The 25,932-nt window shown below is 36.8% G+C and overlaps 1 protein-coding gene across 2 annotated transcripts in view; it reads left to right on the top strand.

The window, feature by feature from the left end:
• The window catches only part of atrnl1b (attractin-like 1b), a 422,410-nt gene that overhangs the window by 301,723 nt on the left and 94,755 nt on the right, over nt 1-25,932 (top strand). The window contains exon 27 of one of the 2 annotated variants that reach the window (XM_015347888.2): nt 17,445-18,422. The exons of the other annotated variant lie outside the window; for it this stretch is intronic. Within the exon in view, the coding sequence (XP_015203374.1) occupies nt 17,445-17,579 (135 nt within the window). The 3' untranslated portion in view covers nt 17,580-18,422. Of the gene's footprint in view, nt 1-17,444; nt 18,423-25,932 lie in introns of those variants that run through there. 2 annotated transcript variants of the gene reach the window in all.

The following is a 25,932-nucleotide window of genomic DNA, read 5'->3' on the forward strand; positions in this document are numbered from 1 at the left end:
CGTATCTCCCCCCTCCCTCCCATAGTCTTACCTCTGCAGCCACTGAGACATCAGGGGTGATTCCCTGGGGCGGAATCTTGTTCAGCCTGTTCAAGGGCGATGTGATGCATCTGAGCTTTTGCTTGTGAAATACATTATTTAGAAGCCACTGCAGGATCTGATTTGGCTGTATTTAAAGATTTATTATTTTCAATATATCCTAAAGTCCACAATCTAGGAAACTTTTCATCTTTGTTTCTACCCTTCTCTTCTGAAGTGACTGATGGCAGGGATTTGCTTCGATAATAATTGCATGTCCACACAAAGCACAGTGGTTTGTTGCTTTGAGGTTGCAAAAAGCAGATGCATTCTTCCCCTAGAGAGTTTTGTTTTCACCGAATGCATTTTTAGACGTTTTTAAATGAGAAGTGATCAAAGCACGGAACAGACAGATTCTTCTAAAGATTGTAATCAGCTGTGTGAGCATTCCAGACAAAAAGTGCCGTGTCATCCTTTCATGTGATTCTGGACATTTGTGCTTTTTTTAACAATATTTTTGAAACATTTTTGTCTTATTTTTCTTTGTACTGATTTTCTGACCATTGTAATGTCATTCTAACTACATTCTGTAGTTTGGTTACCAACATATTTGCATGTAGCTATATACTGTAGGCTAACTAGCACCTTTTCATATCTGTAATATCTGACCTTAATGTCTAAATATTTAACTACCCTGAGTTGTTCGATGAAACATGTTCACTACCTGGCCTCTGAGTGCTTAGCCAGATAATCAGTAAAACCAACATAATGAATTAACAACCCTTTGACGTATTACTGTAAATATGTTTAAACGAAAGCGAGGATTAGACTTACTAATATGAGTAATATTGCTTTTTTGCTACTAATTTATAACACCATCAAGACACTTTACATTCCCAGCTTGACTAAAAGAAGTAAAGCTAGGGGTTTTAAGTTCAAAACCTTTATTTTAAAAAAATCATGTAGCTATTTATAGTCTCCCCATCCATGCAAAAACCAACAAAAATTAATAAAACATTGAATTAATCATAGTTGCCTAAAAAAATAAAAAACAACCTTAGCTTAAATTATACAAACATTTTTTTTCCTCTCTTATTTCTCAGCCTCCTTAAGGGGGATTGCATAGCATACCGGGTAAGCCTTTGGACTAATGAGTGACAGTCTGTGGGTGTGAGCCCCCACTGCAAAACTGTTCATTGCATACTAGCCTCAGTGAGGTACTTTACTTCAAATGCTCCAGTCCTCCCAGCTGTATAAATGGGAACCAGCATTGCTGAGGGGATGGATCTGTGTCCCATAGGGATAAATATGGTCCGATGAGCCACTGTTGCTCTGGTACAGACTCAACCGTTTTTTGTATCTTTAAGAAAATGTAACTTACTCCCTCCACACACTGAAAATCAAAATGAGACATGTACTACAATGGGATCTTGTACTCTAAAATCTGATCTCTGTAGCATGAGAGATTAAAGGTTCTACAACCTGAGGACATAGAAACTGCAATGTTAGTAAAGGTATTTTAATTTGGTAGGTTTTAAATACAACAAATACAACTTCAAAATACAACAGGTACAGTGCCTTTGCAAAAGTATCCATACCATTCCTATGGTGTCACATTTTGTGAAATTACAAAAGGATTTATACCCATTTTGTAAATTTAATATTCAAAACCTGAATGTCCAAAACAGTAGACTTCTAAGGTTAAGTAGGTTAAAGTAAATTTCACCAAAAGCTCAAGAGAAAAACCTTAAATATGTTCATTGCATACTGTTAATTCAGTTAATTCTGAACTCAGTATTTGGTGGAAACAGCTTTGGTAGTAATTACAGTTATAAGTATTTTTGCATAAATCTACACCAACCTTATTGCCCATGCTTCTTGACATATTTTCTCAAGGTCACTGAGGTTGCTTGGGGATCACTTATGGACAGCAGGTTTCAAGTCTTTCCACAGATTCTCAGTAGGTTTGAAGTCAGGAATTGCACTGGGTCACTCAAGGACATTCCTTTCTAATTCTTAAGCCACTCCAGTGCTCTAAGGCTATGGCCATGTGCTTTGGATCATTGTCCTGCTGAAAGAAAGAAAAACTGTCCTAGTTTTAGGTCTGAAGCAGGTTTTCCTCTAAGATTTGCTAGTACTTTGTTTTGGCTATGTTCCCATCAGACTTGACAAGCTTCCCAGTCCCTGCTGATGAGAAGTACAAATATACAGTAACAATACTGCCACCACCATGCCTAACAGTAGGAAGAGTGTCAACTTGGGGGTTGCATCAGATATAAGGCTTTGCATTTAAACTAATATTCTTTTTCTTAGCAGACCACAAAATCTTTTGCTACATGCAGTACATCTTATGGACTTTGCAAAGGAACAAGTAATAGGTTTATTCCATGCTGAAAAGAGAAGAAAGAAAACACAACATTTCGGCCGTGAAGCCTTCTTCAGGTGTGAGAAGGACAGGGCAGTAAGCAAAGGTAAAGTAGCATACTGCATGGAGAACTTTACTCCAAGGAGAACAAAAGCTGGGAGAAAGGAGGAGTGGTAGGCGGGATCAGGGGACAGACAGAGTGGCCAATCAGGTAGTGTGAAGTCAGGGTAGGTGAAGAGAGGTGTGAAATGAAACCTACTGTACAATGAATAGAGAGAATTTAGAAGAAAAGTAGTCTGTTGTTGAAAGAAGGAGGAAGGTGTGATCCTAGCTGCAGGATAATTTTAGATTCTGTTATCTTTCTGATGTAGGGGTTAGGAAAACCATCACGTACCACGCCCAAAATGTGTTTTCTGTCTTCTCTTTTCAGCATGGAATAAACCTATTACTTGTTCCTTTGTAGCCTCCGCATGCTGATGCAGCTACCCATCTGAACTATCTTTATTTACTTTGTTGCAAACCCTATGCAGGATTTCAGTTATTGTTTTTTTTCAGTTTCATTGTTAGCCCTGCACATTTTCTCCGATCTCAGCAGCCATTGGACTCTGTAACACCTTCAAAGTCACCATTTGCCTCACAGTGACGTTCTTGGTCAGTTACCTCCTTGCCCAGCTGCTCAGTAGGTAAAGGCTGATTTTGGTAGTTTCTAGCTGCCTTTCTCTTCCTTGTGTTTTATACCCTTCACCTTATCTGTGCCTTTACATAACTTTATTCCCAAGTTATTTTAAAAGCTCTCTCTTATTTGTTGTTGCACCTTTGCTTCAATTTCACTGAGTAATTGGAGAAATATAGTAGGCGCATAGATTGTGAACCGCTATTACTGCACACAGAAGCCACTCAACTAATTATGTGGCTCATTAAGGTTAATTTTGTGTGCTTAAATTAAGTTAGGGTTTGAATGCTTATGCAGAGATGCCTTTTCTACTTTTCTTTAAAAATATGCATTTATTTATTTTGTGCTTTGAATATGTGCAGTAGGTTTTATATATACCATGTTAATTGCTACTTTTAAATGTCATGACTGCAAGTTTTAAAGCATCAAAATGTTGAAACTATGCAAGGGTCTGAATATATTTGCAAGGCTCTGTAAGCATTTTCGTGTTATGTCTGTTTTAAAGCAAATTCATACTGTAAGGGAGTGACAAGTAGGAAGTTCTGACGTAATTTGGAGTAAATCTCCCGTGTATGTAATCATCTTCTGATATTTAGATGAAACTTGCTCAGCTAAGAGAACTTGTTTTATGTTATTACACTAACACTGAAAATACTGTATAAATCTTTATTTTCTACTTGTGTGATAGTATATTATACAGTGTAATGGTATTTTATGTGTGTGGTGGCATCATTTTTTTTCCTTTATTTTAAATATTGATTTCTTTGAGAGATCTTTTTGAAGTGCAATCCAAGAAACAGTGTGTAATCACAGGAAAATTTCTTGCTGTATTAATTCTAACCTATCCAATATCCAAAAAGCCATTAGCAAAAAACCCGACCAAGCAAAAAAGACAAAAAAAATCGTGTTTTATCAGTGCCTGTATTTTGGAAGCATGTCTTTCAAAGCATTCAAGTACAGCAATGTCATCTTCAGCCACTGAGACAATTATCTTGACAGTCTTTAAATCTGCCCTTCCCAATGAGAGATTAGAAAACCGGATTGTACGATGGGAGCATGCTGAATGTAACTGTCAAAAAAAAATCCTTGAGATCAGACCAAATAGTCCCACGTGTGACTGTTGGAGGGGGACTTGAAAATCAGCTCTGAGCAGTGAACTACTGTGTCACACATTTGCTAATGAAAGACTTCACAAGACAATGCAGAGTTACTGTAAAAATACTGAGACAAAACCTTGTTGTGTTGTAGCTTTTTACAGCTCATCTATGTTAACATGATTCAGGGGTACCATTGATGTGTGCCGTTTTCATAAGAAAAGAGGAGATTCACAGTTGGCTAGTACATAAGAAAATGACTAAGTATACCTGTCATATATATCACGTTGTTGTATTTGTTACTTTTATCAGAAGTCTTGTGCCTCAAATGTCCTAGGAGTAGAATTGTACATGTTAGAGATTATCTCTAGCTGACTTCCTTATTGTGAAGTGTGTCAAAGTTTCTAATGATGTTTACAAAATATACTAACTGTTGATAAGTCAGCTGAAGAGTCTTTGAGGTTTTTTAAATACTGAAACAATCTGGTGTGAGTAGCAGTTTATATACGCAGTATACTGTGTAATGAACTGCAGATACAGTATAATGTGTCAGGCCACGATGTGCCTTGCATTCCAAAATGCTCCCTTTTTAAGAACTTCTTCAAATACAATTAAGAACAATCTCTTACATATTACATGGTATGCAAAATATGAGATTCAGAGGAAATTGTGAATCGCCCTAAGTCAAAATAAGGGTTTTGTTTAGTGGCAGTGAATTTAATGTAACTATGATTGCCTTTATTAAGTATACTGTTGAAGACTGATATTTTATATACAGTACAAACATGTTATGATATTTTTTTTCAGCATAATAAACATTTTCAAATTGAAACTCAGCACTGGGATTTCTTTTGAGGGAATTTAGTTTAATATTAATACCTTGTATCTGTATAGCATTTTTAAATCTAAAAGATTGTGAAGTGCCTTTAAATGAAGGGAAGAGACAGATGGGGTTTCACCAGCACTATAGTGGTACAGCAGGTAAGGTATTGTGGGACATTTAGAGAGGCCTGAATGAGAAAGCCTTGAATGTAATTTGGTTTGGGCCTTAGGCCAGTTCTCTTAACTGTCCCTGACATGGGATTTTGTTATGAATATAATCAATTTAGGATATCAGTTAATTTTGTTACATAAATACTGTCGGCAACACCTCCTTAAAAAAACAGTTCCCAAATTTGGATTTTAATTTGAAAGTTATGGCTTGGAGAGAAAAGGACCATCTGTTGGCCCACCAGAGTAACTTCTGACAGGAGTTTAATAACATGGCCCATAAGTGCTTTGCTGATAAAATCCAGCTTTCCATGTTTTTAGGGTTATTATCAAAGAGTAGGATATGAGAGGACATACTGTAAGTGTTTCTGGAAATATGGCTGATTTGGAGGTTATTATACAATTACCTCATAAGAGAGGTAATGGAAGTCAAATTCTGGTCTAACCTCAGAAGCATAGGGGGTTCATGGCTTATTGGCATATTATATTGATTTTTCCTAAGCTTAAAAAAATTAATTAAGCAGTACGATTATTTGGATTGACTGTTCGTCATTAAGGTTGGTTTATGTACTTCGCAGAGTTTGTTGCAGAGTTGACTTTGTGTGTGGAGGGGGTGGTGAAGAAAAGGCATAGTGGAGCCTTCTTCCTGTATTGACAGACCTTTCTTTGCGTGCAAAATATAGTACGCTTTTGTGTGTCCCCTGCAGGCTCAATACATCTGGAGGTTTTCCTATTGATCCACTGCTGCAGTCTAATAATCTCAAACAGTGAAGGCTATCATTGGCATTTCCTTATGACACAATCCAAGATGAGGTCACTCATTTAAAGAATAAAAGCACACCAACAACATTTTTCTGTGGTGGTGTTGGGGGAGGATAAGTTAGATCATTGGTTAACCTTCTTTTTTCTCTTACATCACTTTGAACTGTACTTTGTTTTTGAGAAAAAATAAATGCTGAATCCTCAAGAAGATCCTCCCCTTTACAACTTAAGTCTGCACTTCAATTCTTGCTGTGGTGGTAGTATATCGAACAATTACAGAATTTAAGAGTCATTGGTTCTGTTAAACAAAGGCATAGCTAAATGGTTCACTTGTCCACATGAATTTAAAACATTTAAATGTTCAGATTGTTCTGTATTGCAAGGGATCATACAAACATGGTGTACCAGTGCAAGAAAATCAGTTCATTTGCATGTCCTGAAAGACCTGGTATTAAATATTGCCTTGAGACTATGCTGATGGGACTGCTGGGGGAAGCTTTCAGAAACATAAAATAGATGGGATCTGAAGTCTGGGAACAGCACTTCATGGGCTGTGTCAGTAAGTGGAATACAGCACTAAAGAAACAGATCTAGTGGAACTGATTGGATTGTTAATACTGTTGGACCTCTATGGCTAATGTTTAATTGTCCATGATATTACATTGTTTAAAAGATACACTGGAAAAAAAAACACTTAGCAAATTAACGAGTCTAAAACGTCACTAGCTGAGGAATTCGGGCCACACTTTAAATATCTCTTGAACTCAATCTATTAGCATCCCATCAATGGCCATCATTTATGATATATAATAGGAATGTAATTTCCTTTCCTTCATGTGTGTACAAGACTATGTATTGTGTTCTAAAGGTCATGTGAGGTTCCCTGGTGGATTGAATAGCCTGTTCCTACAGCTTTTCTTGCTCGTATTTTAGTTTTACTGATATTATATTATTCAGTGTGCATTGACCTGGAAGTATTTTTCTTTTCCTTTATTTTTAAAAATACCTGAAGATTTGTTTCAGTATTTCTTTCTCCTGGTTTCACCCTGCTATTTTCTACTCAGTATCACAGAACATTTTAGTTAGTATTTTTTGAATTGTTATGCGAATGGATAGAAATTACTGTAATTAAGACATCTTAAGTGTTTCTATTCAGTTTTTCATTTCAGGTTGTTACAGTACCTTTCTTACACTGATTGAAACTTTCACTGTAGTGGTAGGTATTTACAGTAGGAATTCAGTAGTTTCTTTTTCTTTTTTTGTTCTTGCATAAGGTAATATAGTTATAACTGACAGTTATCCAAGAGCTGTGAGGCAGCAGCACTAACTGCCAGTATATTCAAAACAGTACAACATCAAGTAAAATTTAATGTGTAGTAACAAAGTCACATGCCATCTGGGTGCTGCATAGGTGAAATATGTATATACATGTATATTTTAATTTGGAGAGAGATGCAAGGGAGTTAAAATCTGATAGTACAAGGTAGTGAGAGAATGTGATCAGTAAAAGCCAGCTTGGATAACATGAAGCAATTTCAAATTCCCTTGCAGAGATAACACTGCTTAATGCTAATAGTGCTGGGCTGATGTCTGAAATGCCGTATTGGATGTTGAAAAACGAAATCCCCTGCATTGATTTTCTTAATAAAATAAGCCAGCTGTTCAAACATATTCAGTACATTCCGACTCTTTTTGAAGTTCGTTTTCTAGTAATTATCCAGAGCTTATTACCTCAGGGTAATTTTGTAGTCATTTCAGTTTCTCCCAGAAAGGCCCCAGCAGACATGCAAATTCACTTTTGTGCCATATACAAAGTAATCAATCACTGCCAATAGCTGCACTTTTTTTCGATCGTCCATATTGATCACTGACCTATTAAAAGGCGGGATCACTGGATTTCATGTACAGTGCTATTATTTGGGCCATACTTAGAGATCATATCTACATACTTGCCTGGCTTTATAAATTATGCAGAGAAAAAGTAATTAATAGTTGGACCAGTAAGCAGGTAATTTCAGCAGAAAATGGAACAGTTTGGATATCTCTGGGGCTTTCAACAGACTTCTCTGCTCACAAGAGCCTTCCTTCCTAATTGGTGGTGACAGAGGAGGCTAAGAGAACAGCACTTAGACTCCAGACTTAGGAATGGAATAAAACTTCTTAACAAAATAACTAGGCATTTTTGGACTTCTGTTATTAAAGCTGCCCTCAGCATCAATTTCCTATGTTTTGTTTTTTAACCTTTTAAGAAAAGATGTCTGATAGAATTTGGAACTTTTCTAATTAAAGCAGGGTTTTCAAAATATTATCTGACATTGTTCTGTTCTTGCATTATCTTATTTGAATGAAAGACTGAACCTTTACTGTTCACCTGCTGAATACAATATTTTGTACACCAGTCCTTATGGTCTCAGGACATTTTTAAGCTTTGGAACAGACACTCTGTGGATTACAAACCTTTCTCTCATTATTAAGTGTATTTAAAAAGCAAAATTTAACATGCACTGCATTTCAGACGTCCCGATAAATGGTTACTAGTTTTCATGAGGGTGGCTCAGTTGAAGACATACAGCATATTGTAATTAATTTTCAAACACAGTTTCAAACCAAGTCCCTTGGGAATGAAAATTCAGGAAATTAGTCTGTTTTGCTGTCCAGCATGCTACTGGCACAGATGGATAAAAACCTCCAAAGGGGTGGCTTTTGCTCAGAGGTCTCATTATTGTGTTATATTTGACATTGGCCAGGATGTCAAATAATTGAATAAAGACAAACAGATTAATTATAGCACATATTTGCTATAAATGATGCTTGCTTTTTTGATACACATTTGATTTCGAGGTCTGCATTTGGGAATTTATTGGTTATCTAAATAAGAATTATTCTATTTCTTATATGTTGTAAATAAGGATATTTATACAAATCTCACAGAGAATTTGCCAAATTTTTTGTAATTCACTATACTGTAGCAACAACATTTTTGGTAGGTTTGTTACTATTCAAATGAAACTTTTCAGATCTTAATCTGTCTGGTGGTCATTTCTGTACACATTCTAAAACACCCCACACCAAAATGTCACAGTGAATGAGATCCTGACAAAAAAGCATTCAAGACTAGCCATCACCAAAGTGTCCTATATTATAATTTGAAATGGTTTCATCCTCAAAACTCTGAACCTACTGTTAACCTCAGGAAGTGTAAAAGAAAACTTTGCTACAAGGTGTTCCGAAACAGGGATTATTTTATTGTTGGCACAACTGTATAACAGACACACATGCAGTACACAGCCGTCTGGTTTTTTCAAACTGCGGTTCTAAAAACGAAACCTTAACTCTCGCTGAACTCTGGTTAACTCTGATGTCCATTGCTGTAAATAACCAGGCGGTTGAGCTGGTTGCCAGCTTCACAACCAAAAACTCCCTCATGTGAAACCCAAAGTTTGTCTCCTAAACTTGCCCTTTAAAAAAACAAGACGTTATTCCCCACCTTACAGTTATATCAACCCAGTGTTCTTGGAGAATCTTTGTAAGTATGATATAGTAAATATTATTTCTGGAAGATCGTTCACTTTTAGACTTTAAGGTTCTAAATGCTGATGATGTGTTGTTGCAATAGTAGTCTGGCAAGATATGCCACTGGTTCAGACATATGATCTATGTGTTTGGCTGAGGAGCAACAGTGCTATCATCTGTGGGATTATGACTGAACACCTCTAAGAACCCCCCCCCAAAATAGGGAAAGCTGATGATAATTATGAACATTTTGTTTTCTCACTTACAACATATACAAATCTAGTAGCCTAGAAGCTTCATACATACTGTAGCTTAGTACTTTGAAAACCAAAGTTTTTCACAAATTGCCTCCAAATTTTATAGAAATAGTTTGCATGTTTTCATCAGCTTTGTGAGCCTCGCAAAGTGGGGATATTTATGATAATGTCCTGAATGTGTGTCCTCAATTTTTAGTTTAGGTACAGTATAGTTTTAGTACCAATATTTATTCAGTTGTAATCTCCTAAGTGTTTTGAAATAAATATGTGGAAATGACAGTGGTGCGAGAAACTGATCACTGATTACAGGATGCATTTGGTTACAGTTGCTGTAGCTAAAGGTGGCGCAATTGACATCCTTTGAATGTCGCCGAACTCCTACAAGCATTTTGTATCATTGAGCAGCATCAGTATAGAAATAAACTGGCATATTATGTCAGTATTGTATCACAACATTCTAAAACCATGACAGAACAATGACAGGTGCTTTGTCCTGAACATGTACAGATCAGCAGGTATTTAGTCCTGCTCTTTTCTTCCAGATGTATTGTCAAGTAAAATGTACATTGTTATTCAGACAAATCCCCTTGGTTATCAGATGATAATTTGCAGAGACACCTCTGCAGAATTGGAGTTCAAATGTTTTCATCAGCTTTGTGAGCCTCGCAAAGTGCGGATATTTGTGATAATGTGCGTCCTCAATTTTTATTTCCTCAATTTCTTGGCCGGTGTGCAACCTATAAAACAAATGCTTTCTCATTGGTGCTGTAGCATGAATAGTAAGCATTTTCACAATAATAAGTGAGTGCAGCTGTATACTGTATTTGATGTGCATCTGATATTGTGTTATTGATCTGAGATGTAGGTGGATGAGCTTGTAAAAAATGGTTTGCGTTGACAGAGTATTTCAAAATAAGGTATAAAGATTAACAATATTGAACAGAGAGACTTTATTAATCAAAGAAAATATCAATTAAAGTACAGTATATGAAGTATCAATATTAAAATGCTTCGGGCCAAAAAATCCCCAAAATGTATACTAGATCTCTTGGGTTCACGCAGTTTCCTTTGGACAGACTACTAGAGTATCCAACAAGTAACTGCAGTATATTTAAAGAATTTTTAAATTCGTGGCTGGGCCAATGCTACCATCACAATCAAATCACAATCAAACTAATTATAGTGGTCACCCTGGGCTCAATTCTGGACCTGGGGTGCTACTGTATCTGCATGGAGTTTGTATGGTCGCCCTGTATTCGTGGGTTTCCTCCAGGTTCTCCAGTTTTCTCACCCAATCCAAAGACATACTGTACTGTTAATTGAATTGGCTTCTGAGAAAGTTGTCCCTGGTGTGAGTGTGTGCTTGTCTGTGTCAGTGTGTACACAGTGATGGACAGGTGTCCTGTCCAGGATGTATCCAGCGTTATGCCTGTTGCTTAACAGGATAGGCTGCAGCTTCCCCGCAACTTGGTATTGGATAAAAAAGTTAGAACATGGATGGATAGATCAGTTTTCATTCTCACGTCATTCTTAATTACGACCCAGAAAAGAAAGAATTACTGTATCCACAGTATGGTCAGTATGGTCAGCATTTTTCATGTATAACTTTGCAGGTCCTGCCTTGTATTTGAACATTTATAAGAAATAAAGTTACTAGAATCAATAAATTTTTGCTTAAAAATTAATATGGTAAAGTTTTATTTCATAAATGATCTACTGTACATACCTGTAGTAACAAACCTGTAGAACCCTATGACCTAGTGAATATATTGAATAAGCAAGGAAAAATAACTAAAGTAGCTAACTTACAGTGAAGGAGACAAAGACAGGTATTGTCCTCTAAGGTCTATGTATTCATCATCTGTTTCTGATCATTGGCTGATATGACCTTCTGTGAATAGAACTGACATTCCTTTTCAGTTTGTGTCTGGAGAGTTTAAAATGTCTATAGGAAATATTTGTAAACAGCTTCTGTTTAAGTTAATATTGTAGCTTTGTGAATGAAGATATTTTAAATAAAATGTATTGTTAGCGTTCTTTGACGGCATCATCATCGTCATTAATCATACTGTAGTAGCTATAATAGTAACTATACTCTAGCACCTGATACTTGTATTCTGACTTTGGCATAAAATGAACTACTGCAGTGACTAAGCAATAATTATGCTTGTAGATTCCAAACCTTTCTTAATTAATTATGCCTGATGTCCTTATATTTACTGTGTTTTTGCTGTGTATTGTATTTCAAGACAAGTTATGATTGTTGAAGAAGAATATATGGTGACATATATTCTTAGTGTCTCTTTCCAAGGCAAGAGGGGTTAATCTCTTGTTTTAGAACTGCTGTCACATTTGTGCAGTAATCTGGTATGTACTGTACATGCGGATGGGTATGTACTCCCGTTGCATTATACATGTTTGCAGAATATGGTATCAACATATCAGATCATTACTGGATATTACTGTTTTCTATTAACTGGTACTTTGCTTTTTTGTTTTTGAAAATTCAGTCACATTCACTAAAAAATAATCATACAAAAGGAGATCAAGAAAGACTGCCTTTGCATACAGGCCACTTCAGTAAAGCTATCTTTATTGTACACTCTTTGTTGTAATTTATAGTTTAATTTAACCTTAATTCAGCTTCATGATTAAATCCCATTTTATTTTTTTGACAAATTGATTTGTGAAGTGTAACTGTACTGTATTTAAAACCATACAGTAAAATATTATTAATAAGTGCTTGCATAGCTGTATTTCAGGGAATACCTGTGTTTTAGATGAAATATTCTAATTATTGCATATATTTGGATGTTTTGCATATATAATGTATATAATGGTGCATAATACAATTAGTTATGACACAATTAGCTAGTTCTTTTATATACTGTGAGGAATTAACATGAAACAAATGCTATTGATTCCAGTTTTATAGATTATATTCAGTTTTCTGTCCAAACTGTTCTTACTTCTCAAAGTTGTAGTGGGAATACATCATATTTTGGCTAATGAGTGTAAACAAATGTACAGACCTTTTAACCTTTGAACCACAGAGGCTTTAGTATAGACAATGAGTCCAACAGTCCATTATCATCCTTACAACCGATTAAAGTACGCTCTTTATCTTAATAAATACCAGGATGGTAGATCAGTCATAAACTCATTTCCTGAAAATTTCCTGAAAAACAAAGAAACATTCTAGAAATACTATAGTTTTTTTATTTGAACTTACACTAGGCAAAACATGAAATAAAGTTTTAGAAAAACGGCACAATCATGTAAGGGGATGGCTTCGTTGTAGCTTGATTTACATTTTGAGTGTCTGAACTAATTACTACTTCTAAGGCACAGACCATTTCCTTCGATTAAACAGTAAATTCTGTTCAGATAAATGGGAGCACAAGCATTAATAATTGCTGCGGACGGTATTTTTTAAATTTATGGTATTGTGCATTGTAGATATAGAATTGGTACAAAATCTTTACATAAAGATGTGCTTGATTATTTTATAGTAAGTTTAGATTACTTTAATAGCTTTTAATACATTTTATTAAAAGTATATAGAAATGTCATTTTATCACTATACAACCATTTACATTAGCTTTTGTTATAATCTGGTCCCCAGGTGAGAATGAGAAATTTGTAATATGATTCACAATGGTGTTAGACGATCTAACATTCAGCTATCTGCCTGGTCTGTATTATTAATGTAAAGAGAAGATGAAACTGGTGCAGGACTGAACCCCTGTGCACCTAATGTCATTTGGTTACGCAGTATAGCCATCTGTTGTAATACATTGCTGGAGGAGTGGAGTGGGCAAAAACAATGCAAGAAAGCTCTGAAGAAGCCAGGCTTCAAGCCTATTAATCAAAACTGCAGTTCAACTGCATTTATCACAGTCCAGAAATAATAGTATAAATATCTGATCAGCTCTTCATTTGATATCTTTTAAAGATATGTAGTTTATATCCTTTTATTCTTTGTTTAAAGCTGTTGATTTAAAAAATGTGCTGTGCTTCCCCCCCCGCGTGGTATTATTATTGCAGCACTTCTTGCAGTATTGTGCTAACAGCACATGGAGATCAAACAAAAGATTCCATAGAACAACCACACAAGGATAACATGATCACAAGCTTACATGCATTATACATGTTTCTTAGACCATAACACCACAGGAGCCTGCAGCATGTGTAAGCAAGTGAAATTACAATGTTCCCTGCTTACACACATTATGTTTACGTTTGTAAATACACAGGCTCCAGCTTTGTCTGAAAAGCCCATTGATTCCCTGGATCAAATTTGCTTTGCAAGGTCAATAGCGAACAGTCCTAGTGAGCTAGGTCTGAGCAGTATTGCTTTACATGTTTTTAAGAACCTCTTTGTGTCGTGTTTAACTCTTGATTTAAGTAAACAAGAAAGGTTTCTACAAAAGGCAGTATCAGTTACTCTTTGCTGATCTAATACTATTATATTTGTGGCCTTGTGTCTTCTGTCCAAGGTTGCAAGATCAATAAGTAAAATCAACAAGTAATGCTCTATACCTGTGTAACAAGATATATGAGACCTTTTCAGAGAAATAGTCCCCAGCAGGGAGATCCTGAGGAAATTTGTTTGCTCCTGGGTTGCGGGTTTGTTGCTGCTTCTCTTTAAACCTTGCCCTCGACCTTGCTAGTGTTTCATTTTCTATCTGCATACAGCAAGAGGTCAAGTCATTCATCACTCTCAATTACGAAGTCCATGATCAACAACGGTCACTGTGGAGGCTGACAAGCAGATGTCTGGAATAAGCCTCGTGCTGACTAATATCCTTGTGCTCAGGGTGAGGTCTTCTCCTGACAGAACAGCTACATGACTGTTGCACTATTAGGTTATTCGCAGAAGATGTATAGCCTAGCCAAGCCACACTTGACAGGTGGCTCGCTAGATAGGAAGCTCAATCAAGAAGACCCTGCAAAATCTGTTTATTGTTCAATCCTTAATTTGTGGCTGTGTTTCTGAGATACCCGGAAAGGGAAAAAAATGAATATGCATTTCAAGTCAAGTGCAGCAGCTGTTGTAAAAGCAGTTTTTAGCTTGACTTCTAGATTACATTTGTTTGCACTCCCTATGTGCTAACCTTTTGCTGCATGTTTGTTTATTATGGCAACTGTGTGTCTGGGACTGCAACTGAAAGCAAACTCCTCCGCTATGACAGCTGACAATTTTGCACATTGTACAGTCTTACATGATCTGAAGTTATTGCTGTTTTACACTCGGTCAAAACCATCTTTTGCTGTGTGCGCAGTGTAAAGTTGAACTGCTTTAGGACAAAGATGTGAAACTGATTTTAGTTTAGTAAAAGGTTTTTCTAAATCTCGTAGCCACCAAACCCTAGGTTCCAATCTGACAGCTTAGACCTTTCTTGAAGTGTCACAAAATCTTTACCTTACAAAGTGTGTGAACACTGTCATCATGCAAAACCCATTTTGGGTGTGGTATTGAAAGTGCTTCACTGCTCTGCCTAGCAAAGCTATAAAAGAAAGAAAATTGCAGTGATGCTGAGATGCGGGTGCACGATTATCAATATTGTTCAAAGGCAAGAGAACAGTCAGCTAATTCGCGAGATGTTCATCTGACCTTTCCATTGGATGAGCAACACTGTGACAACCTATGGGATTGAATGGAAATGTTGATCATCTTTTCAGCTTTACTGCTTGTAAGGACACTGAAGCTGGAAAATGTATAGGGCTGCATGCTCTGGACATTCCTAACAAAGCTAGGACAAGCTGCTCATCTTCAGAAAGCAAGAAATTTAAGCCATTTGGTTTAACACGTAATTTTCTTATGGGTATACTTGTAAAGTTTCTTTCTATATGATGGGAAGGATTTTCTCTATGAAGCTGGCATAATACATCTCAGTCAGGAGTAATCAATCTCTTTTCGCAAACTGGAGCACAATGCAGCAGAGAAGTGAGCCAGGCTGCAGCTCTTGGTTTTATACACAGAAACTAGATCTGTTCTATAGGGGACAGGTGGCCACTTTGTTTTCACCAGGGTAGCACAGTGCTATCAGTATTCATATTCATTATCTAAGAGCAGTTAATTGTACAGAATATAGATTAGGTGGATTTGGACAGATCTTTAAATCCTGTCTGCCACTCCTGATTCGCAGATGGAGAAGCCAATTATTTCCAGACGGCCTTGAGTTTCTGTGAGTCGTACCATTTGAAAGCACAGACTCTTACAGCTGTGAATTGATTTAACTGTAGAAGTGGCAGCCTGGTGAAAGTATTTAATTAGCTCAGTTCTCTCCAGCACAGAGTGCTAACATCTGGTCAAATAAGGAATATATTCAAAGTAAAATGATTTTCAAGAGGTAAAGTTTAAAATGTCAACTGTGAAAACACAGAACATAAATTATAATCCTTCTGAATAACAATAGCATGATGGGTGTAGAAAAAGAAAGGAAGGTTCTGTGGCATGACTACTACACCTTACATTAGATAGCGAAAAGAAATAGCAGGATAGATAGATGCATACATCAAGTAAGTCTAAGCATGGGCGACATACAGGCACTAGAAAGTAGAACTGAATTGCTAGTGTTCATATGGATTTTGAAAAAAGCTTTGAATTGTTGTGAAGATTTACATCTCATTTGCAGACTTCATGGTTCTGATACTTTGCTCATTCTGACAGATTGTGATCTTTATTGTATTGAATATATGTTGGTCCAGAGTCTGCTACTGCTCATGTTCATTGACAGCATGCCATTAAAAAAGATTGGTTACATATACACAAAGTATTATACAAAGTATTTACTTGCACATTGACAGGTACTGTATAGCATCATCATCATTATTATAATCTGTCCATTGGGGCATGCCTGTTCGTTTTGCTTTCTCTGGTATTTGCTAAGGCACCAATTTCAAAAGTGCTTATTCTTCCTTCTTCTAATTCATTCTTATTTAACTTCCATAGTTTTATCCTCTGTCTCCAAAATAAGTCTTTATGTGCTCGTATCATATTACATAACATCCAATGTTATAGTATCCAGTGTTGTAGAGTATGTCTTTCAGTGGCACAATATTTTCTTCTTATCTTATTAAGATTCTTATCTTAAGAAAAACAACTCGATTTACAGATAATACAGTGTATTCCAATCACCAAATCCAGACAACAAAAACCCATCTGTGTCTAGCATACAGTACATCAGATAATTTCAAAAGCTTATTTTGGTTGTGCCTGGTTACTATGAGGATGGGGCATCTCCAAGGTAAACCAGGTTGCTCCTGTAAGTGTTGTTGTTGGACCAGTAGATGACACGTCTCACCAGTACAGTAAGATATTAAGTTAAGTTTTTAAGTACTTTGTCATTAATGTTTCCATGTTAGAAACTATTAACACAATTCAACAAGCAGTTTCTTACGTCTGTACCAGATTTGCTGTATAGTGCAGTTCCTTGTGCTTAATGGGTCCTGTCTGTTATTCACAAGGGTTCTGCAATTCAGAGATCAAAGAAGTTGAGTCACCTTAATTCTATACAAATGCTTTGGGATCCATTGAGATGAAAAGCACAATAAGGATGCAAAGGTTCATTTGTTATGGACTGTGTTCATTCATGACATGATGCAGTGAATTAAAAGGTTGTTTTTGTTTCTACAACCTAGTTATCCATCCATTTTCAAGCTGCTTTCTTTAAGAAAATGGGTCACGGGGCAGCTGGAGCCTATTCTGCCAAACAATGCCAGTTTTCACAAACCAGTTAACCTACCACTGTGTTTGTGGACTGTAGGAGGAAACAGGAGCACCTGGAGAAACCCATGCAGACACGGGGACAACAGACTGTACAATCTCCACTCAGATAGCACCACGTCTGGAATTGAACTCAAGGCCCCAGAGCTGCGAGGCAACTTTACTGTGCAGTTGATTCAGCATATACTGTAGTATTGCCATCGTCTTATATGAGCTGTGCATCGTTCTGGTGGATTTAATCACAATGTGTCCAGAGATTGTCTGGTGGTGATACGAATGAAGAGCTTTTCATTTAAAACTTTCTAAACCTTCAAATATTTTTTAGTAATTATATATATATTTTTTAATTTAAAATATATAGGGGTTCTAACTGTGACAGGTGGCTTAAAAATAAGCCCTGGTAAGAAATGTTTAGGAATCCCTGGACTAGTGTATTCCTCCTTTTTCTGTGTGCTTATGTATGTAGAAATGCTGTCCAACAGAAATGACAAGAAACATAGGGTTGAATGCTGTGCATGAGCAATTCTAGGATGCTCTTATTAAAGGTCCTGTCCAGGAGATGTCATGAGAAAGGAAGCCTGCACATTCTGACGGGCAGGTATATCCTTTTTGTGCAACAGCTCAGTGCCCATCTCCCCTTCGTTTTGAATGCTTGTAAGAACAGCTGGTGCCACTGATTGTTTTGTCTGTTATGGGGAGGCCTAGCAATCCTTAAAAACCTTTAATTAAACACAAAGATTATGTGCTGTATAAGTGCCAGTGTTTTCCCTTGCAACAGGGAAGTAAACACTGAATTTCAATAATTCCACATAGCACCCCATGCATCTGCTTTCTCTCCGATGATAAAGGTAAGTATTCTGAAATAGAGTAAATTCATTGAATCAGCTTTGTATCATGGAGTTGTGAAAAATAACCAATACCTTTGTCAATTTCTTTTGAGGTTTATAGGGATTTATAAGCTTTGTTTTTTTTTATACTTTTTTTTGTTTGTTTTTGCATATGGGGGAAGAACCCGAATGTTAATGTGCTTCCTGTATTAAAGGAAACAACATAAAAAAATCTACAAGTCTTGTCCTTTTGTGTCTTTGGTGAGAGTTGATGCAACTGTTTGTTAAATAAAATTGAACAGTCTGGAAACAACGCACTGCAGAAATACCTAATACATTCTCACCTAGTAAGCAATCCCTATAGGTACCAGATGCTTTCGTATTTCACCTTACTAAAGTTCTCCAACAGATGTTACATTCACAGAACCATAGAAAATGATTATCCAAATGGTTAGTCAGCTGAAAAAGAAAATAGACAAAATGCATTTTTTTTAGTTATGTTTTGGTGTAGAATATTAAACGTAATGTGGACATTTGTTTTGTTTGTTTTTTGTTTGATCTTATTTCCCAGTGCAATATCAAATAATTCTATGATATCTTAGATAAAGCTGCTTCCAATTGATGTTTTTATTTTGCTTTCTGGAGAAGCAAAAGCACTGACATTGTACCAGTGGTCCTCAAAACTGCTGCCATTACCCCTGTGCCAAAAAAGCCTAACATGGCTCTCGACAATCTTAACAATTTTCACTTTATCTCCAGCTTAACTTTTCTTGCAGAAATTCTAGAATGTGCTGTCACATTTCAGTTACATAAACACCTCATGACAAATAACCTTTTTGAACCCCTCCAATCTGGCTTCCGTCAACTTTACAGCACAGAAACTGTCCTGGTCAAAGTCACTAAAGATCTTCTAATAGCTTCTGGTTCTGGTTCTCTTTCTATACTCATCCTTCTTGATCTCAGTGCTGCTTTTGACCCTGTTGACCATGACATCTTTCTTTCTCGTCTTCAGACTGTGTTTGGAGTTTCTGACACTGCTCTCAAATGGTTCAAGTCTTACCTCACTGATTGCTGTCACTTTGTCTCTCTTAATGGGTATAGGTCTGAAATTGGTCTTGTCAAGTCTGGTGTTCCTCAGGCCCCAATACTGTGCCCTCTACTCTTCAGCATTTACATGTTCACACTTGGTCAGCTTTTAAAATCACATGGTCTCAGCTATCATTTCTACACTGATGACACTCAAATATACATCCATACCAAATCTGTCACTGATGTGGCTGTCTCTATTCTAATTGCATCTCTGACATAAAAACTTGGATGACTCAAAACTTCCTTCATCTTAACTGTGATAAGACTGAAGTCATGCTTATTGGCACCCACCATCAACTTCGTAAAGCCAATCCTGTAACCCTATCTGTAGATGGTTTTGTACTTGAGCTTCAGTCTAAATTGAAAAACCTTGGGGTGATATTCGATTCTGGCTTAACATCGACCCACATGTGCAGCATATTGTCAAAACATCTTTTTATTACCTCAGAAATATCACTAGACTACGCCCTGTGCTATCACTAACTGTGGCCGAAAAGCTGATCAACACATATGTGTTCTCTCAAATTGAGTACTGTAATGCTCTACTCGCTGGGGTATCTAAATCTGCTTTCAACAAACTGCAGTGTGTCCAAAATTCAGCAGCCAGAATACTGACCAGGTGTAGTGCAAGTGATCACATTACGTCTATCCTGGAGTCCTTGCACTGTCTTCCTGTCAAATTCCATGTGGACTTTAAAATCCTCATGCTCACCTATAAGGCTTTGCATGGCTTGGCACCTCAGTACCTGTCTGAACTATTATCGCCCTACTCCCCTCCTCGCAACCTATGCTCTTCTAATTATGGTCTCTTAATTGTCCCCCAGGCCCCTCTACATTGTATGGGTGATAGGTCCCTACTCCATTTATGCCCCCAAGCTCTGGAACTCTCTGCCCAAGGATATCAGAGAGTCACCTTCTCAAAACTCCTTCAAATCCTGACTCAAAACCTTCTTCTTTAGAAAAGCCTTTACTTTACTGGTTCCATTCTTCACCCCTCTGCTTTTCTTAGTACCACCATCCACAGAGTTTCCTCTGTATATTGTAGTTGTGTTTTATCTTGTGTATTCTTTTTATTGTTGTTATCATTCTGTAAAACACTTTGAGATGCCACCTTTAAAGGTGCAATATAAAATAAAGTGTATTATTATATTATAATATACACAATAATGTTTTTTTTAAAGGAAGGTGGATTTTAGTTTACACCTTGCTAGCATGAAGTCCCCACAAGCCTTATTTCTGAACTGGAGCCAATATCCTGGACTATATTTTTTCAGAAAAAGGAGCTTATCACATCAAAGCACGTTGTGTAAATGTGTGTATTGGAAATTGCAAGGAGCAACATATAATAGTGTTAAGATACACTGGTATCTTCAGGTTACAAAATTAAAAACCACCATTTGCATGTTGTGTATGAAGCCTGTATAAATGAGATAGGCATGTAAGAAAGCAGCCACTTCTGAGATACCAGTCAATCACAGGGTACAGACAACAAACAGGCATGCCCTCACACCAGGCCCAATTTTCCTAGAAGCCAATTAACCTTCCAGCATGTCTTTGCATTGTGGGAGGAAACTGAAGCATGTTTGGTTTATAAAAGGTAAGTCTTTTGTTGCAAAAACAGTTATTTCTACTGTGAAATATGGTGGGGGATCTGTTATGTTGGGTTGCATATTGAAGTCCTGGTTTCCAGCTGTCATGTCACCAGTGATAAACTCCCAATACATATCAGAACATTTTGGTCAATGATTCCCTCTGAAAATAGGCAGTCTTGCACAATTCTAAATTGAAAAAGTGCTGATGAGTTAGGAGCACACAAAATAAATATTCTTGGCTAGCCATGTCAATCTCCAGACTTCACTTCAATTGACTGAGCATTTACGATTTTAGCTCACAAAGACAGTTTACAAAGAGGAAACAAAAAATCTCTGAAAGACATAAAGTACTTCTGGGTGGAAGAATGCTCAAGAATCTTCATAAGTGCCAAGCACTTAGAGCACAATAGAGGAGGAGTCATGTCAGTGTACTCTGTGCCAAGAGGATTTACAAAGTAGTAAATACAGGGGTGGCAATAAATGGGGCCATGGTGTTTTCTGGACTTCAATTATTTATGACAAATATAATTTTCCTCTGTGTAGTGCTATTAGAGTTACAACATAACAGTTTTCTGTTATGAACATAAAAATGTTCGTAAGGGTGGATAAACCAGATTTTGATTGCCTGTGTAGGAGTATCTGTCTTGAATATGCCCTCTTTCAATACTGTGTTTCCTATTGAAACTTGGTTCCAAATCGCTAAAAGTTGTTAAAGCCTGAGCATATTAAATTAACATAACATCGGCCCACGTAATGTTTATGGCCACAAACGGGACAGCTTGGTTCAAGCTTACTGCACAGTTTGTTGTTGTCTAACTAGGCAGCCCAGTGGTCATCTGAAGTCTGTGAGATCCACATTTTCCCAAAAGGCATACTGCTGTGGTGTGACAGACTGTGTGCATCCTGCCCTGACCTATAAACAGATTTTGCATGCCGTCCATTCTCTGTTGTGTTCTGAATAGAGCTCTTAGCTGTGTGAGCTGAGTCCATGACCAAACTATTGTAGCATTAATCAGACCAGAAAGTTAAGAGACAAAAAGTGTGCTCATAAACGGACAATATTGTTCCTACAGTTTATGGTTCATTAACCTTTTTTCAGTCTTAAAGTTTTAAATTATCGGAGCTGATGTGACGAACCGTGTTTTATTTCATCTTTCACTGTCATCTTTCATTTGAGACACTATCTGACCTAGTGAAAGTCCCCTTATGTTTTAATTCATGTAAAAGTCAGTTGTGGTTTGTACAGTGTGTGCTCCTGCAGAGTTCAGTCTTGTTCATTCTCAGGAAAACAGTCAAACCAGGGTTAGAGAAGCCATCATACTTACTCTCTTACCTTCAAGCCAAGAAGAGGAATTTAAATTGACTTGCATACTTATATAAGTGCCCTAACATTATTGTCCTTTGCACTGTTTATACTTAAAAAAAGGTTTTGTTCCAGAAGCTGGTTGCATGCACTTTTAATACTACTTTTTCTGTAGTATTTCAGTAGAGCTGTGTGTTTTTCACAGCTTATTTTTAACATTGTTGATGCACTTACAGAGGTATATATAGATATTCAAGTTTCTCTAATCGAAACAATCTAATTGGTTTATTAAACTGCTTCATTATAAAATACCCCTTTAATTACAAGGGACAGTTGCAGCCATTAAATCAATCAAAGTAGCTAATGAAAATCTTAGATTAAAAAATGGATGGATCAGCTACTGTATGTCAGATGGAGTTTGAGTGGCTGCCTCAGTTTCCACGTAGCATGGATGGCTGGATTTAAAATATTTTGCACAACATTAAACAGACATTTACCATCTATAAAAACACAACACATGAAAGCCTCAGATTGACAGAGATGAGACATTGTCTTCAATCTTAGAAGTGGAACATTGTCAGGAATGTTGGAATTGTTATTTGTGCCCTGACAGAGGGTTTGTCTCAGTTTACAGTATAGTCCCCGGGACAAATTGGACAGCAGGTGTCATGGAATAAACAATAATTAATTTGGGAGGTGGTAATGGGGAGATTTTAACCATAAGTCACCTAAGGAGTGAGTATTTCCCCCCAAACCACTGATTTACACAAGTAGAAATTGTTAGATTGGTTAAACCTAAAATATTTTAATGGTTTTCAATATTGAACTTTGAGTTCACAGACTGTAAAAAAATAATGTTTTACATATTTCTTTTATAGGAGTGATTAAATTAATTGCTATGTGAGCAAGACTTTAGTTAAGTTAGCAGATATTGCTAAACTACACATTTAATTAGGTGAGAGTTGCTCAAGGCATTGTGACATACTCAAATACATACAGTATGAGGTCAATTTTAACCATGTCACTGAATTTGACAGTGTTAAAACTATTTACAGTACGTGATCAAGGAATGCAATTAATTATTTTGAAGTTTGTTGCCATATCCTCTGCATTTGATTTGCAAAATCCATATATTGGCTCTAGCATGTAATATCTAGCCAAGTTTCCCAGAGCCAACTAATTGCAGCCATAAAAAAATAAATGGCAAACAATGTTTTGAAATATTGCCCGAGCAGAGAAAATTTTAAACAATAACTGAAGGGTGCAATTACACAGTTGTCTTGTAATCCTTATTTACAAGGAAAGCTTAAAGGCTAAGAGATGCTTGTCGTTGCCTGCTCTTTGATGCAACTTGTGTATGCACAAATATATATCCAAATTTTAATTTAATTACAGTTGCTTAACATCAGACCAACCATGATTAAATAACTGACAGTTCAATTTGAGTCAACAATAACAATAACAATAATTGCTAACACTTATATAGTGCTTTTCTGGACACTCCACTCAAAGTGCTTTACAGGTAATGGGGACTCCCCTCCACCACCACCAATGTGCAGCATCCACCTGGATGATGCGACGGCAGCCATAGTGCGCCAGAACGCTCACCACACATCAGCTATTAGTGGGGAGGAGAACAGAGTGATGTAGCCAATTCATAGAGGGGGATTATTAGGAGGCCATGATTGGTAAGGGCCAATTGGAAATTTGGCCAGGGGTTACACCCCTACTCTTTTCGAGAAGCGCCCTGGGATTTTTAATGACCACAGAGAGTCAGGACCTCGGTTTTACGTCTCATTCGAAGGACGGCGCCTGTTTACAGTATAGTGTCCCCGTCACTATTCTGGGGCATTAGGACCTACATGGACCGCAGGGTGAGCACCCCCTGCTGGCCCCACTAACACCTCTTCCAGCAGCAACCTTAGTTTTTCCCAGGAGGTCTCCCATCCAGGTACTGACCAGGCTCACACCTGCTTAGCTTCAGTGGGTTGCCAGTTGTGAGTTGCAGGGTGAAATGGCTGCTGGCAATAAGCAGGATTATGTCTTTTCAGACCTTCAAGTTAAATGGGTTTATTTTGTTTTTTCTTTATTATCTTGGTGATAGTTCTATAAATCTAATATGTTAATCTATCCAATGCTCAATTTGTATTTTAATTTTTCCTGCACTGTTCTGTTACCTCTGTTAAGAGTTTTTCCCTAACAAGAGTAATACATCTTTTTTTCGTTTTAATATGTATATATTTACCTGCTTAGATTCAATTGTCATGGAAATATAACTTATTTTATACACTGTTGTATATTGAAGTCCAAATCCTAGAGAGTTGAATTACAGTTGAAACAAACAGGACGTGAAAAACCAATGGTCATAGTTACAGTTATCTTGCAGCTCACATTGTATTAAAAAACAAATGAACGTAAAAAAGAGAACAGACAGAAATAAAAGTTTTGACCAGTGTTTTGAATAACTTTGTCATGTACTGCATTGTATTTAGATCAATCTTTAAATTATATATTGCAATGTGCTCTTGGGATACAGTATGCACTGTAGAGTAGCCATGCATCAGATTATTTGAAAAAATAAAAATGCCATGACACACTGCTGTCTGAAATGCTGTCTTAAGCAATATATTGACTGAAACCTTGCACATTCTAGATGGCTGCATCTGTATATAGGCCACTGACTCAGACAGTGGTTGAGTGAACAGCCTATTGTTGTAATTTTAAAACTACATATCCAAGTTCTAATAATGAGAGTGGAGATTACCACTGGCAAGAATGTACATAATTAGTCTTTATGCTGTACTGCCCAATGTTTTCTGCTGCAGTGCAAATAATATAGTAAAATACTAGATTTTTTTTTTTAGCTATTCTAAAAGGTGCTATTCAGGTTCTTAAAGTGTTCTTCAACTTTTAGTCTTCAATTCAAGTTTAGGAGGAGTGATGGCAACCTAGATCCCCTTCACCTTTATTGCTTAAACTCTAATTCGCTATGTGTCGCCATCCAAAATGCTCTGAAAAGGTGCAGTAGACCCCAATTCCTCACAATTTCTTTTCCATCCCTCCTCCATCCCATCTCCATCTTTTCCAGCTACACCTTGATTAATTCTTCAGTCTGTATGGTCCAGACTTCTTTGTCCTGTAGTCAGGTTGTTGGATCGCAGCCAAACGGATTTATCTAAAACTCATTATGCCTTACCTTACTGTATAATAAACATTCATAACACATTTTTTGATTGGGAGCCATTATTCCTCATGAAAAGTTGTATAGCAGCCTCAATGCATAAAAACTAAGATGCAATAGACTCCATGTGAGTCCCCATCAGGATATCAATGAAGACCATTGACTTGGGAAGCACCTGCTAGTTGTTTTATAAAGGGGGTTTGAAAGAAAGACTATAAGAGTATAAGGCAATTAATTTGCCTGCCTAGTCTAAAAAGTAATAGACATACTTTTCATGAAATGCAATCATTTGTTTTTCAGAGGCTAAAAGGACGCATATCTTTCACTGTGAGTAAATTAAGTGATTTGGGGCAGCTTCAATTTTACAAATAATTGCACACACAAAAAAATAATCATCAAAACTAATTAAACAACAGTCATCACTTTAAAAGGAGAAGCTCCCCTACCTCGCTTGGATCAGGTTGAGAAAGCAATTAGCAGGTGTAAAACGCATCTCACATTAATTAATTTTAAAAGGTTATGGTTATCTTGTGATG

This window comes from Lepisosteus oculatus, chromosome 4 (assembly GCF_040954835.1).
Source record: "Lepisosteus oculatus isolate fLepOcu1 chromosome 4, fLepOcu1.hap2, whole genome shotgun sequence".
NCBI classification, from domain to species: domain Eukaryota; kingdom Metazoa; phylum Chordata; class Actinopteri; order Semionotiformes; family Lepisosteidae; genus Lepisosteus; species Lepisosteus oculatus.